Raw genomic sequence first — 14,982 nt, forward strand, 5'->3', positions numbered from 1 at the left:
ACATTAAGCAAACCCTGAGGTTAGTATACAAGCTATTTTCATGTTTTCCTCGAATACACAGTTCTACATCTAAATGAACAAGTTCAAATGATTCGCAAAATACATGGGGAAAAGGCACAATAATTAATTTCATTTGTTATAAAGTGTTTGCATCTGCATTCATTCTGGTTTTGAGTGCCTAATTCCATTTGGACGTTTTTTTAAAAGGGAGGAGAAATGGCCTCAATCTAGTTGTTTATTTTAAGTGACCAGTTTATGGTTTAGTTTTAGGACAGCAAAGCACTTGGCAGAATCCTTAAATGCTGAATTACATTGCTTTCAGGCTGAAGCTGAAAACACATTTTTAGAAGGTAGTTGCTTACTGGACGAAAAAATCAGTTTTAAATGCAAATACCTATTTAAATTGAAAGAATATTAGCAATGTATACTTTATTCAGGAAGCTAAAAAAAGCCATTCACATGTAGAACTATGCAAAGTGTGGTTTACTGAAGAGCTTTATATACTACTGTGTTGGGTTTAATACCTGTGTGATATATTTGTTTGCTTGTTTAAAATTTTTTGCATACTTATCGAACAATTGTATGTCTAGAATGTGATAAATCAATGACCTATTAATAGGATGGATTAAAAGTATCAGACTACAATAAAGAAATTTTGGCTTTTGAGTCCACTCAAATCTAAATTACCCTCCATGTTTATAATAAACACTTCTTCAGCTGAGAAAACTTTTCACACTTCAACCTGATAGAAATCTTTTTCTTGAAACTAGGAAAGGTGTGAAAATATGTTTATAGGACAATGTTGCTGATGCCATTTTAGTTACCTCATTTGATACAAAAAATGAGATCCATTTGTGTTTGCCTTGGGCATTACAATGTGAAATGCATTTTTCTCTGCTACTGAAAAATAATGTCTTTGAATGCTTTGTCTGTGAAGTTTACTACTGAAGTGTGATCTAAGGAATTATGGTGTGATCCTAGAAGAATCTGACCACTCTCAACATTTTCTGAAGTTGAATTTCTGCTTTCTGAAGGATATTTAATACTGCATAAGAGGCAATAACATCTTGTTATTTAGAAATTGTTTTTCCTATCCTAAGGAAGACACTTTGAATGAAGGTCTACAAGTGTTCATTACTTTAATCAGTGGAATTAAGGGCATAGCCAGCTTCATGTAAATACCTTTGGTTATTGCTTTTTGCTCATAATTTAGTAAAAGAACTGAAACATTTCCTGCTTTTCTAATTTGCCCATGGTGAATTTTTAATACAAATATAGTTACCATGTTCCTTTATGCATCAACACTATTGCAAGGAATTCTGTTAATCTTAAAAAGCTTGGAGCAAAGCAGTTGTTTACTATTTGGAAGACAGCAATTGCACACTAGTCCTTTGTCTGCTCAGGAATGGTAGGCAAAGAGGGGATGAAGTTTTTGTAAAGGTTTCTTTTCATCATAGTTTCCCAGGATATCATAGTCCTTCGTTGCCTTTTCCTACTCTTCCATTTTGCTATGTTTAAATATACTTCATCAGGAGGAAATTCCATGTCCAGAACTGGAGCATTAATGTCTTTGCAAAGTTGCTGGTTTAACAGCTTTTCTATGTCCAGCAGTGTGCTTTAGTATTCTCCTGTTATAACAGGAGTTTAATTTTTTTTCATTCTATAATTAAATTTCTATTCATAGCTATGTTTCAGCTACAAAATATTTCTGTGTAAAATATTATTACACTGAGATTTATACCATCTTCCTTATTTCCAGTTTGTAAATTGAAAGCAACTATTTTTCTGTTTGCTTTCACGTACACAGAAGTTCAGGATTTGTCACCTAAAGTTCTGTACTGCTTGAGAGAATATGATTCTCTCTATCTGTATGTTTTTCAGTAAAACCTTTAAGGATAAAGAAAGGTCCTTACTTCTAAAAGCTTTCCTCTGTATGAAAGATTTCTATCTTTTGCTACATCTACATCTAGTATTCCGACCTTCTAGCAAAACAAGGAGCTCCAGGACTTAGAAACAAACAGAAATACAGATTTTTTAATACTAATTGGCATTTTCATTTATCACTGTTCAGAAGTAATATTAGGAAATTAGTCACCTTATAAGAAAAATTAGTCCCCTTCTAAGAACAATGAAAACTAAGTTTCCTACAAATAGATGGGCATATAAAAGTATACATGGACATGAACTTGGTGGTGGACTTAGCAACCCTTCTTTTCATGACAGCCATTTAATTTAATGAAAAATATTTCCCAAACAGCTTTTTAGTTTTAAGCTGTTTAGAAAGAAAGCAAACTATGAAATTAAAAAAGAAAAGATGCTTTTGATGGGATTCATCTTGCGTCTTGCCTGCCTTTTGTGATCTGAAATGGGGACAGGTAGCTTACCTCACTCGCAAGACTGATTTTGATGATATGCTTGCTTTCATGGCAACTGTGCCTCAGCATTAATTACAGAAGGAACCAACACGACTGACTGATTTATGGGATAGGAGTTCAAGATTAGAAGGTCCTAAGAAACTCATAAAACTGCAGCACATTTGAGACTTCAGATACTTTTGGCAAAAGTTGTTTCGTACAGATACTTAAACCTTTCTCTGTCATTGAACAAAGAGTATTGAAAAGTGATAAAGTCGAAGGTCCGTAATAATGTCACATTTTTCGCTTTTTTCCATGTGAAATTATTAACTCAATAGCTAATCTAACTACTATTAATAATAGAATAATTTTACTTTTTGTTTGAAGTAGTAGTAATAAAACAAGTTATTTTATCCTTTCATAGTAGATGTTAATCTTTGAGGCAATTTATTATTTCACTGCACAGCTATACCTATCTTTATTAGCCTATTGTTGTTCTGAATATGCTTTTAAAAATTCTTAATATTTTCTGTTTTCTCACATTTTATACTGTGAAAAGAGTTGGCATGTAGAAACCTGAAGGCAGCAAATTTTTCATGGCGTGTATGTTGGGAAAATTGTTTGTCAAATGCACACAACAGAGATTATTTTCCATTAATTTGGTCTGTGATCCTGTATTACTTCTTTCAGGTTTTTGAGAGGGACAAGAAAAAATATATTATTATTATTGCAGAAGCCACATAATGAATATAGTGTTGAACACCTGAATAGCACTTTCATCTTTATTCAATAAAGGCAAAAATCTTCAAACCCAATTAGAGTAAATTTTCAAGTGTAATGTGAATATTATTTTCTGATAAATATGAGTATTTTATTTTACTGGAAGACTCTTCTATTTCTACCATGTTAGACAGCTGAGAAATAAAGCTGTCTTTTTGAGGCACTGTATACATTTAAGTGCATTTGATATGCACGTTTGTATGTGTGCAAACATATAAAACCAAAGTATATACACTGAAAAATGTGGATACTTTTTATAGTCTTTGTACTTTCTCAAAATGTTCAGTAAGCAATCACATTTCGTGTTGTGATTCAAGCCTGTGACTCCATAATTGCAGTTACTTTAGGTTAGATTATTCCATCAGAAAAGTTATCTTCTTTGTTGCTTTCAGATAAGGTTTAGTAAACATATTGCTTAATATCAACTTGATTCCTAGCAGGTAAAATGCTGTTGTGTGTGCTTTATTAAACAACTCTGAAAAGGTGATCCTCTCCACTGCTTCAGAGAGAAATATGGATTATACATGGGAGAGGGAAACACCTCTTAGAAGTCATACAGGAGATGTTCAGGATATATACAAGTGGTAGCATTCAGGCCATGCTGAAGACCAAGGAAGTTTTGTGTGTACAGGGCTAGTGTCTCACTCTCCTAAGAGAGTTGTCCTTAGGATGATGATGACAATGAATGTACTCTCACTCCGATTCCCAAGTTATGATGTCCTCAATAATGATCAATGTCTGTGATCATTACTTGGTCTGAGTGCATTCTACACGTCATTGAAGCCAACCTACTTTAGTATCAACCTCAATGAGAGTGTTTGGTCCCTTTGTCAACAAAAGCTGAAACAGCCGCAAAAAGTGATATTAGAACTCTACAGCTTTCATAGCCAGGCTGTTTTTATATGGTAAACAAACAGAAGCCCCAGGGGAAGGTTATAATCTGAGTATCATGAGAATGACATGATTAGGTTTGTGCCGAAGTGGGAGGCTAGTTGTCCTTGCATGACTATGTAGTCCATGTCTCCTACAGGAGACAATACAGATTAGGAATGTAATGAAACTGATTTCTGGAGGAGTCACTCTCCCTGTAAAGTTTGAATAGGAGGATAATGGATTTTCCAGTGCAGGCTCCTAACAAAGTTATCTTAAATTGGTCAGTGTAGCAACACTTTAATAGTTCTAATCCCATGTAATCTGTCCACAACCAAGTTTAGAATTGTGAAAATTGTGCACACAGAAGAGGAGCAAGATTCTGCATCTGAAAGAATATCATTTGCCTATCTAATCCTAGGGCAAACAGCAATATTTCAAATTAAATGTAAAAAGAATGAAGGAAGTTGATTTATAGTAAATGAAAGACTATGCTTTATTTATGGAAGATTATAATTTTGTACCGCTAAGTATAAAAACTCTTAAAATCCTTTAGAAGATTAGTGGAAAAATCTACAGTAAACAATAAATTGTAACCTGAGGGAAATAATGGTTTTAGATGTGATTTCTGATTTCTTTTTGTCCTAAAATTTCCTATATGCTTAGCTGTGGGAATTGAATACTTCAAATTCTGAGGTAGGCACTTCACCCTTTAGTTATGACTTCGTTGCTGCTTTAAGATTTAGTTGAAAAAAAATACAGTGCTGGTGGCCTTATTTCTATCTGTCAGTACAGATAGATGACAACAATGGTTACATTATATTTTTATGCTTTGCTTTGCTAGTGGATTCCATTATCACAGCAATACATCTAAACTTTCTGCAGTGATGATCTTTCAGCCACCCAGATACTAAGAGAAAACACATGTGGATGAAAGAATTTCTGTCTCATTTATGGATTAGGCAGTAACCAGTTTCAGTAAGCTGTCAGCAAAATTCCCGAAGATGGACAAACTATTTTATCACGTACAGGAATGATGAGCACAGCTTGAGGTCCAGATGGATTTTGTTATATAAGTTATATTAAAAGAGCACCCTGGTTTTCCTAGGCGCATAAACAAAGTTAGGTAGCTGATTTGTACAGGCAGTTGGATATATAACTACTGCAATGATCTAGGTTTCATGTTGCCTCCTGCTAAGAAGTACTCGGGAAAAAATGAAATATATTTGACACACAGCTTATGCTGTGTGAAATACAGTAATGCAAATGTAGTGGTTATGATTATGAATTTAACTAGATCCACGCCAGAATATTGGCAGTGCCTATGCGAATCTTGGTTACACCACTCTCAGTTTAGAAAAAGGCCTTTGTTTCAGGGTACTCAAGGCTTAAAAATAGGACTTTAATAGTCTGCACCAAATACGCTACATTGACATAGGCTAAAGTATGGAATGCATCAATAGACACACGCCTTCTTTGGTTAACAGAAAGGAAAGCAATGAACGAAGTCTCTTTGCTGTCTTTAGCTCCTGCCATTGCTAGTCACTTGGTTTTAAGGAAAACAGGCAATTCCTGCTTTTCCCCAGTACAGATTCATTAGCTAATGACTGCAAAGAAGAAAAATTAGGAAAAAAAAAATTGTCTTCTTTCTGTTTTCTTTTCTAATAAGGGTCTGAGTGAACAAACTGCTATTAGCCTCATCTGGTGTATTTTTATGAGTCAGGGAGGTCACACAGAGTGAATTGCTTAATGTGATTGCACCAGGAGCTGCAGCAGCTGACCTTCAAATGGGCCTTAGGGATTTAATTTTACTTTAACTGAGCTATCTTTCTATTTCAAAAACCAATCTGGGCTCCATTTTGTTCTACACCCCAAAGACATGATTATTACAGTTTTCATGATTCCCAATGAAAGGAACTTCAGGAAGTTCTTTCATTGTAATTGTCCTGAAGTCCAAGTAACTAAAATATATTGTATCTGTGTGTATCAATTAAAACAGTTAACTGTGTACTTAAGAAAACAGATGATATTTAGTAATGATGAGTTGCATAAATTAGGGAAGAGGTTTCTTTCTGTGATAAACACGATATAGGTCATTGGGAAAAGTGACTCTTTTTGTGCACTCAATGTATTTACCTCACGCAGCTATGAAATTAGTTTAAACATTTTACATAACTGTCGTTACATGCTGGGTATCAGTGCAGTTACAGGAGCTTTCTAGGCTACAGCTATGATACATTGACAGAGCAATATGTAAAAAAATCTACCTTCATTGACTCCTACATATTAATATTACACTTTCATTAGTAATTATTTTGATTTTTTTCTAAAATTTGGCTATATTTTGAAACCTATTGCAAAAATGCATGAGCACTATTTCAAGTTTCATAATACTTACCTCTGTTGCATTTGAGACTTGGAAATTACCATACACAAAAAGGTTACGTTTTGATAATGACAAATGACCAACCTTTTTAACAATGTTCATACAGAAAAGGCAGAACAAAGCAATAGCAAGAAAGCATTTTTCACATACTTCTCACCCATATCTCATCCTTTCTAATATAAGAAGTCATAATATTTCTTAAGCTTAACATGAGGAAAATAGAACAAACAAAACCCAAAAACCAACAGCTTTCAACTCAGGCTTTCAATTTCTAAAACAAATGATCTTTTCTATAGCCATAGGATACTATAGCACATACTAGATAGACATAAAAATGAAAAACATAAAGCATTTTATAGCCTCTCTATAGGTTTTAAGGATTTTTCTTAATATTTTATCTCTTATTTAATATTTTCACTTCCAGCTTCTCAGAAATTGCTTCTGTGTCTTACTTTCTTATGTACTTCTGTGGGCTGGATCCTGAAAAACCTGTATTTTACTGGTTGGTCCTTGCCCTTATGTGTTATTTAGTGTGTTGTACAATCCTTCCTCTCTGCAAAATGCCCAATGTTTGTCTGAACACTTTCCTTAAGAACCTGTGACACAGAGTTATACTGATTTCTCCTTTTTATAAATTAGTTCTGCCCTCTGCTCCACAATGATATTCTTTCTCTGCTTCTTGTTCTGTTTGCATTTCAAAATGTGACTCTCATCCCTTCTTGCTGTCCTTTACATTTTCAAAAAAATGTTTTAATTCAGTTTAGCAACAATTTTCATCTTGTGCATTTCAGATATTCTCATTGTCTTGCACTTGTCTCCATTGCCACTCATTATATACTTCAGTTTTTATGTACTTTGGCCATAATTTCACTGTTGCTAAGCCAGATCATGTAGAATTTAATAGAGTTCCATCATCCTTCTAGCATTTTAATCCAACTTTATATACATTTCTTTCTGAAGGAACAGAAGCTTTATAATGTATTTATTTTCCCTTCAGGCGTACTTTGTTGCTCTACCCTCATTCTCCATACAGATTCATTAATTCTTCTCATTCTCTGAAAATGAGTTCTGTTGAAAAAGTGTCCAAGCATTTTTTTTTTCTTTCCCAGGTCTTCCACTTGTTTAAGTCTGATGCATTGCAAACATTTGAGGTTGCCTGTAATTTAATGTATATGGCAAATAGAACTTAAATAAATGTAAAGTTCAATGGCACCCATAAGGAACTATTGCGGTCTTCATTCTTTCTTTTGTCCTATGATTAATTTTCTTACCTGTTCTGAAGCAGAATGTTCTTTCCTTATTCCTATTTATTGCTCGATTGATGCCTTGATAGCAGTGTGTGACTCAGTCTTTTCTTTGCATTCTTGCTTTCGCTTAAGTCATAGTTTTATATTCATACTGCTACTTTCTTTGCTACTGTCAGTCTTTTATATGAACTTTGATCTCTTAATATTTTCACAGATTGGGCAACAAACATTATAGTCTACATGCTGTTGTTTTGCAGATATTAGTCAATGAACTAGCAGTACACTTTGCAGCTGCTATGGAGAAGATGGCTTTCTCTCTTCATTGACCAAAAAAAAGAAGCACAGGCAGTGCTGTTTATAACAATTAACGCCCATGGAAAATGGATTAAAATAGAAGTAAAAAAATGGGCTTTTGTTGTGTTTTAAATTCATCTCACAAGAGATAAATTAGCCACTTAGGAAAGTCACTTATATATATATTTGTGTTTTGATCTGCTTGTTTGAAAACACTTATGGGAACGTAGCTAAAACTTTGGTAGAATGTTTTGTAATTTTTTTTGCATTGCTTAGCTCTTTACTGTTTTATAGTCAATGGGGAGACCCAACAGAATGCACATGAATGTACTTAAATACTTTACATAAGAACAGCCCTAAATATGTCTTAATTGGTTGACTGATGTAGGTTTATAGGAACCTCAACTATACTTTAGAATTTGTTTTTTTTCTGGAAACCTATGAAAGGGTTCAAAAGACAGTGAGTGAAGGTTTGAAAAAGTGCCAGCTTCAGGTTTTCTGGCACCCTCTTTTCCATTCTCTCTAGGAGAAAACTTTGTTATAGTCTTTTTCTATCAGACTGAAGCAGAATAGTGGCATACATTACTGTGCACATCATCTGATATGCTGTTCTAGTGCAAAATCATAAATGCTATGGAGATAAGGTCACAAAAGGATACAATTGGTCCCTAAGGGTGGTGTTCTGGCAGCATACAGTTATCTACTTGCCTGATTTATTCAGAAAAAATAATGTTTTTTAAAAGATTGTTTGGACTACTTAAGGCCAATTGCAGTTCAGGCTAAGTACAGTAGCTAAGTAACACATTTATGACTTAGTGGATATGTTTTTTGTTTCTTTAATCTTATGGTTTCAAATATTTTTTCATCAAATTCTACAAAATACCTATAGCACAAATACTGGGACCAGGGTGGGTCACAGTGGTTGGTGATTCATTCTTATTACAAGTCGCTGTATTCTGAGAGAACATAAACGTCGATGCAATGCTGGGTTATCTGAGTTTTGGTTTATGAACTGTGAACAACAGGAAAGCACTGAAAACAATTTTATTTCTATCTCCAAGCCTGAATCAATTGGAGACAGACTTCTTGTATGAGATGACTGAAGTTCAAAGAGTAGAAAGGAGAAATGTCCACCTAATATGGAACAGATGACATGGTCTGAGCTGAAACTGCGAGCCATAGACATTTCCTCAAGTGAATGATAAAATAAATGTGTGTTCCTGTGTTATATATATATATATTATACATCTATAAAATGCACATACATATATAAGATTTAGACAGAAATTAACTTTTTAAAATATTCATATGTAGATAGATTGAGATGTGTAGACATAAGCATATGTTCATTCACTGGGACTGGGTTAAAAAAGCAAAATAAATATCTCAAAAATATTGCTTATGGGAAAATTCAGGTACTTTGGTTACCTCCTCCGTCTTCCTTGGCTGCCTGTTGGAGGAGTCAGGGATCTTTTTGTTGCCCAGACTGTTTGGTATGGTGAGGAGTCTGGAAAATTTTGTTTCCCGTGGCATCTCTCCAGGCAGGCTTGGGATTTGGAGTCAGATGAACCTTAAAATATTCTCTCTCATGCATTTTGCCAAGCAGATTGATGAGAAGTACATAGTCAAGGAGTTTGTTAAATAAGTAAATAAATAGAAATTGTGTACAAAACAATCAAGATCTCTGGGGAATTTTTTCCATTTCAGATTCATCCCTTTTAATCTGGGGGGCTTTGGGTGGTGGGTTTTTGGGGGGGAGGTTGTTTTTGTTGATTGGTTGGTTGGTTGATTGATTTTCAATCAGGGAATTATTCTAGTAGAAAAATCTCAAACCGTTCCAGAGTTTAATCACCCTCATGATAGAAATGCACTTTATAAGATAAAGAACATATTCAAATTCAGGTATGCTGGTAAGGTAGAAAGACTTTAGTTACATACTACAAACCCCCTTGCTTTCTGTCTAATTTTAACAGATCACATAGCTGGCATTTCAGAACCATCATGTGACTCAATATGGTAGGAAAATGTCAGTATGATGTAACATGATCCTTTTGATCTTCCAAAAGACTGTTAATAAAAAGTAGATTATATTAAGGGTGATACTGCATGGATTACCTTTTGGGGAAGGAAGTTAAAAGACAGAGCTTGATTCATGCTCTGTCTCCAGGTTTATAGGAGCTCCATCCTTCAGCGTTACATGGTATATACACTTCCAAGGTGCTGCTTCTTTCCTGACATACCATGCTATTTGTATAGCAGTGAGACTGGCTTTCTGGCATGTCAGTCCAGTGTCGAGCAGTCACTTGCCTTCCCTCTTCATCTTCTTTGTTCTTATTTCCCCATTTCAGCTGAATATTCCATTTCACTTTCAGAGGGAGGGCATTTAAGAACCTTTAGTATCGTAACTCATATTTCTTATAGGAGCCTATATTGCATGGCCACATGATGCAGCACAGAGTCCTGGTTCCTGCAACCAACATGCCTGTAGTACAGCTGTGGTATTCCCTGTCAGAACCACAGGGTCAGGACAATCTTTAATATCTCTGTAGCTTCCTTCTCAATACTACCACAGCCACCTCTTTGCTGAACTGCCTTTCTAGTAGTCTCAGCATATTTATTCCATTTTCTCATGGCATTTAACTAAGGGAGCAGCAACAGAAATTAGCCAGTGTCACCGTTTTGTATCTCTTGCATAGACTAGCGTTTCATTGATTTGCAAGAAAATATATGGGGGCTCGATTTCCAGCTGGAATCCAGTTTCCAGAGTCCAGATGGTCTCTAAGGACTTGGGATGAGATGTATGTATACCATGTGACCACTTTGGAGTAGGATTTGCTTAACCAGGAGCATCTGCCCACTCTTCCCCTGTGTGTTAGGTGAAATGGGAGAGTTAAGCATGATGCCGGAGGCCAGAAGGACTTTTCCTGGCCTGGGTCCTCTGTGTGAATCTATAAACATAAAAATTACTGTTTTAAGCAAAACAGTTTTGATGGGGAGTTGTTTTATTTGTTTGTTTTGTTTTGTTTTCCTGACTGCCAGATGTTATCCACAGACAATTATTTGGTAGAATGGAGGGCAGCAGGTAAATGTTTGTTTATACACTTAAAAGAGTGGGTAGACTTTAGAAGTGTTGCAGTTCACACTATGACAGTGGGGCCAGCAGTTGGGAAGCAGGCACCTGTGCAAAAATTTAATGGGTCCAGCACATCCAGGGCTAATTGAGGTGGAAAACCCCAAGTCATTAGGAACTTGATGAACCTGGTTTATGAGCTGTTAAAGTTTTGGTTTTCCCTTTCATTTGTCGCATTACTTTAGAAAAGAAATTTGTCCTGTCACAGTGGAAATGATGCTTTATTGATATTGACACATCTGTCAAAGCCTTTCAAGACAGTGTAGGAAGCTTGAAAGCAGTGAATAAGGCGATGTTTCATGGCTTTGATAGCAAATGAAGTCCCAGGTAACAGGCATGGAAGGAAAGCATTCTATCAAGCATTTCCAGATAGGTGCTTCACGTATTTATTGTTATCAAAAACAAAAAGGGGGGAAAAGTGCCATCTGTCTGTGAGCTAGCTTATCAACAACTTGGAAACATTTTTTGATCTTTCCAGCTACTTTGGAATTCTGTTGCTTGAGGTAGAAATGCTATGACATGGCAAAGCATCCTATTCACTCAATTCTTCCAGCTCACTGTCAATGTTGATTGTACTGTGTATCATTTTACCTTTTACAACATAAATACACTTTTATTTGACATACCATTTTCCTCACAAACTTCTTAGTTTAGTTAATGCAGATAACCAACTAACCGTTTCTAGATTCTTTTATCTAAAATATCCTGAAAAAAAAAACACGAGTGGAAGATTAAAAGATGGGTTATAATGCCAGGCACAAAGGTAGCAACTTCAGCAATCATACTATGTCATATTTGCATCACAAGTCTAGACATTATTAAGAAAGATAGCTGCAAATGCAATATAATTCAATATACTAATGATAGATACAATATAGAAACTGTAATTATTACAATACTATTATAATTTATTACAATTCCCACAGAATTTGTAGAATTTCTTATATTCACTGTGTGCACATGTACCATTTACAATTGGCAGGCACAGAGGCAATGCTGAACCCTTTTCTGGGGCTTAATTTAGTAAAATAACAATAATCATGCATCCTACTCAAGTCTCACATTGTCCCTTGGTTTGTCTCTTCCTCTGGCCCCTCTTTGGGACTGCTGTGCCAGTATGGGAAGACCTTTCTCCCTTGAGGGCTTCTCTCATCCACCCTGCACTCAGACTATCCTAGCAGAAAATGCTTAACACTTCTCTGGTAGTCTCAATACCACCAGGTGTTTCTTGTATGTGCGGCCAGCCTATAAAGTCAGGACTAGAGGGCTGTGGTTTCTGCTGCTACTCAGAATTGCTGGAAGCTGCAGAACTGTAAGAGACAAATGCAATATCTGGCTATCAGAGTTTCTGCTTACTCAGTTCTCTTTCACTTCCTTAAGAATACAAGGAATTTGATGTAACTGCACCTGGCTTAGGCACCTGTCTGTACCCTTAGGCTGTGTGGATCCCAAAGGATGCACCTGTACATAGTAACTGAAGTTATCGGCAGAAGGACTTACCTTGGCTATAACTTCGACATATCTCATACGCAAATGTTTAAACAAGTAGAAGCATAAATTTACTGTTTAGTAACGACACCTTGTTGGGTGTCAAAAGGCATACATAATTCTTAGCCCTGTAGCACAGCATATCTTCTATTGCAGAAATACTGGTTGGATGCTTTAACAGACAAAGATGCATTTTTCATGGAATTTAACTGGGAGTCTAAGCAAATGCCAAGGCTTTCCTAATGAAGTCTCTGATCCATGGTTAGGTAATGCATCACATACATGACCTGTGCTGCTGTAACAGTAATGGAAATGATAATGGGATGCTTCTTCCATATCGCTCTACTGTTGGAAGGGTCACTTTTCTTTAGTGGGAATTTTTCTGACTTCACATTGGTTCTAGTATAGCAAATTAGTTCCAGACTGTGAACCTGTTCAGGTTGCTGGAGAAACTAGTAGCTGTATATTTGTGCTTAGTACTTTTGGTGGATTTAAAAAAAAAAAGGGGGGGGGGAGGGGAGACACAAAGTTTTGAGGTGCACTCTGTGTGAATTGAGTTAGACTTCAGTAATCCAGTCACTGGAAATTTGCCCACATTGTCTATTCCTAAGACAATTTCTAGCAAATGAGACAAGGAATAACAATATCCATTATTTCATAATCTGTGCATTGCATCTCTCATAAAAATCTGCATGTTTGCATTATTTCATGTTTTTGCCAGTGAATTTATGTTTTCTATCCATGTTCAATTTGCATTCATTAACTCATAGTGTGCTGGTAAGTGTGTTCCTTCTATACATGTTCAAAGAAATTCTTTAATTCAATTTCTCTGTTTCTTCTCATACAGTCTCACAGCCAGATATGCAACTCAGTCTAATCACAGTGGAATTTCAACCAGTCAAAAAAAGGCTTCTAGGTCAGTTAAATATCTCTAATTTATTGCTTGTTAGTGATACTCAAGCAAGTATATGCCCATTGATATTTTATCCTTTCGACATAAGTAGACATTAAAAAATGTGTATTTATGTTATGCGTGCAAGCTTTGCAATGATGAGCTTTGCCATGGGAAAGCCTTGTATGGACTGGAAGAAGCTGATTTGTACTGTATATTAGTAATATTTCTGGTTGTTATGTATCCTGCATCTTTGTATCCTGCATGTAAAAAACTGAATGTGAAGGATTAGTTGGTGATTTTAGTGCTCTCTATTCTCTGGCTCAAATCCTCTACTTTAGTCATCAGTGAAACGAAGTTTGGAAGTCCATCCCAATTCCCACTTGCTGTTTTGCGTGTACTGCAAACCCACCTGAGAAGTTGAGTTCACAGAGCCAAGTTCATGCAGAAGCAAAACAGAGCAGAAAAAAAGAACCACTTCCAAGACTTCTGCTCCATCAAGAGTAGCCTGCACACAGCCTGCATTAACCAGATGCTTTGTTTTGGCAGTGAATTTGACAGAGCTGTGTGTAGGAGCTGACCTGTTTCAGATTTCATCAGTACTTTTACTTTGTCACTTCCACGAGCACTAAAATCTACAAGTCAGATTGCAGAGAAAGAAATTGAGGTCTAAAGCTTAATCTTGTTTCTAGCTTTTTTTTCCGGTGGAGGATGATTAATGTGTTCATTAATTATACCTTTGCTGTGCAGTTCATTGGTGAGAACAATGAACTCTAAATTGCATAATCTACAATGAAGATTGCATTTTGCAGTATAGCACACTAACAGAGTTTGAGTTGCTGGTGATAGCTTGGAATGAGCTATACCACGGTCCAGTTGCTTTGCACCTGCATTTATAGGTCTTCAGTTTTCCTTATTGCTGATGCTCCTGTCTTGTCCACATTCAATATGTCGGGGTTAACAGTCTCATTGTCTAATACTTTAAATCTGTGGCAGTGTTTCCGAAGCCTGTTCAGAGGTATGTGACTTGTCCCTTATTTGTTCTCCTCTTTGCATTTCCTTCGCTGCTTAACCTGATTCTGCAAGAGCAATTTAAAACCTGTATTCAATTAAAACAGACAGAAAATGAGGTAAACTGGAAAGTGTGTAGAGCAAATGACCTCATGTATATTGTGCTTACTGTGGCAAGTTCTCAAATTCTGGCGTGCAGAATATATGCAGAAGTATATTTTAACAGAACATAGGATTTTCCAGTGTTGCACATACTTTCTCATTGCTCTTTTCATTACCTTCAACAAACAATCTCAGGGCTCTTACTGCCTGTCAAATTAGGGTAATGAAAAGGAGCAAATGGATTTTTAAGTTTGTTTTAGTGCGTTCTTCAGGGAACAGAAGATCACTCTAATTCATGGGTCATGGTAAAGGTTAGCATGTGTACAGCTGTGGAGCAGAGACAGTCTGCTCTGGGCTCTGCACAGAGACAAGCAGGGCAGGTTGGCAGCCAGAAAGAGCCATTAAAATAACTAATGGACTATCACTCT

At 36.0% G+C, this 14,982-nt stretch overlaps 1 protein-coding gene across 12 annotated transcripts in view; it reads left to right on the forward strand.

Annotated features, from left to right (window-relative positions):
- The window catches only part of NAV3 (neuron navigator 3), a 554,398-nt gene that overhangs the window by 395,965 nt on the left and 143,451 nt on the right, over positions 1-14,982 (forward strand). For 11 of the 12 annotated variants that reach the window (XM_071799425.1, XM_071799406.1, XM_071799412.1 and 8 more), the window contains one exon: positions 13,397-13,465. The exons of the other annotated variant lie outside the window; for it this stretch is intronic. In XM_071799425.1, the coding sequence (XP_071655526.1) occupies positions 13,397-13,465 (69 nt within the window). The remainder of the gene's footprint in view (positions 1-13,396; positions 13,466-14,982) is intronic. 12 annotated transcript variants of the gene reach the window in all.

This window comes from Patagioenas fasciata, chromosome 1 (assembly GCF_037038585.1).
Source record: "Patagioenas fasciata isolate bPatFas1 chromosome 1, bPatFas1.hap1, whole genome shotgun sequence".
Lineage (NCBI taxonomy): Eukaryota > Metazoa > Chordata > Aves > Columbiformes > Columbidae > Patagioenas > Patagioenas fasciata.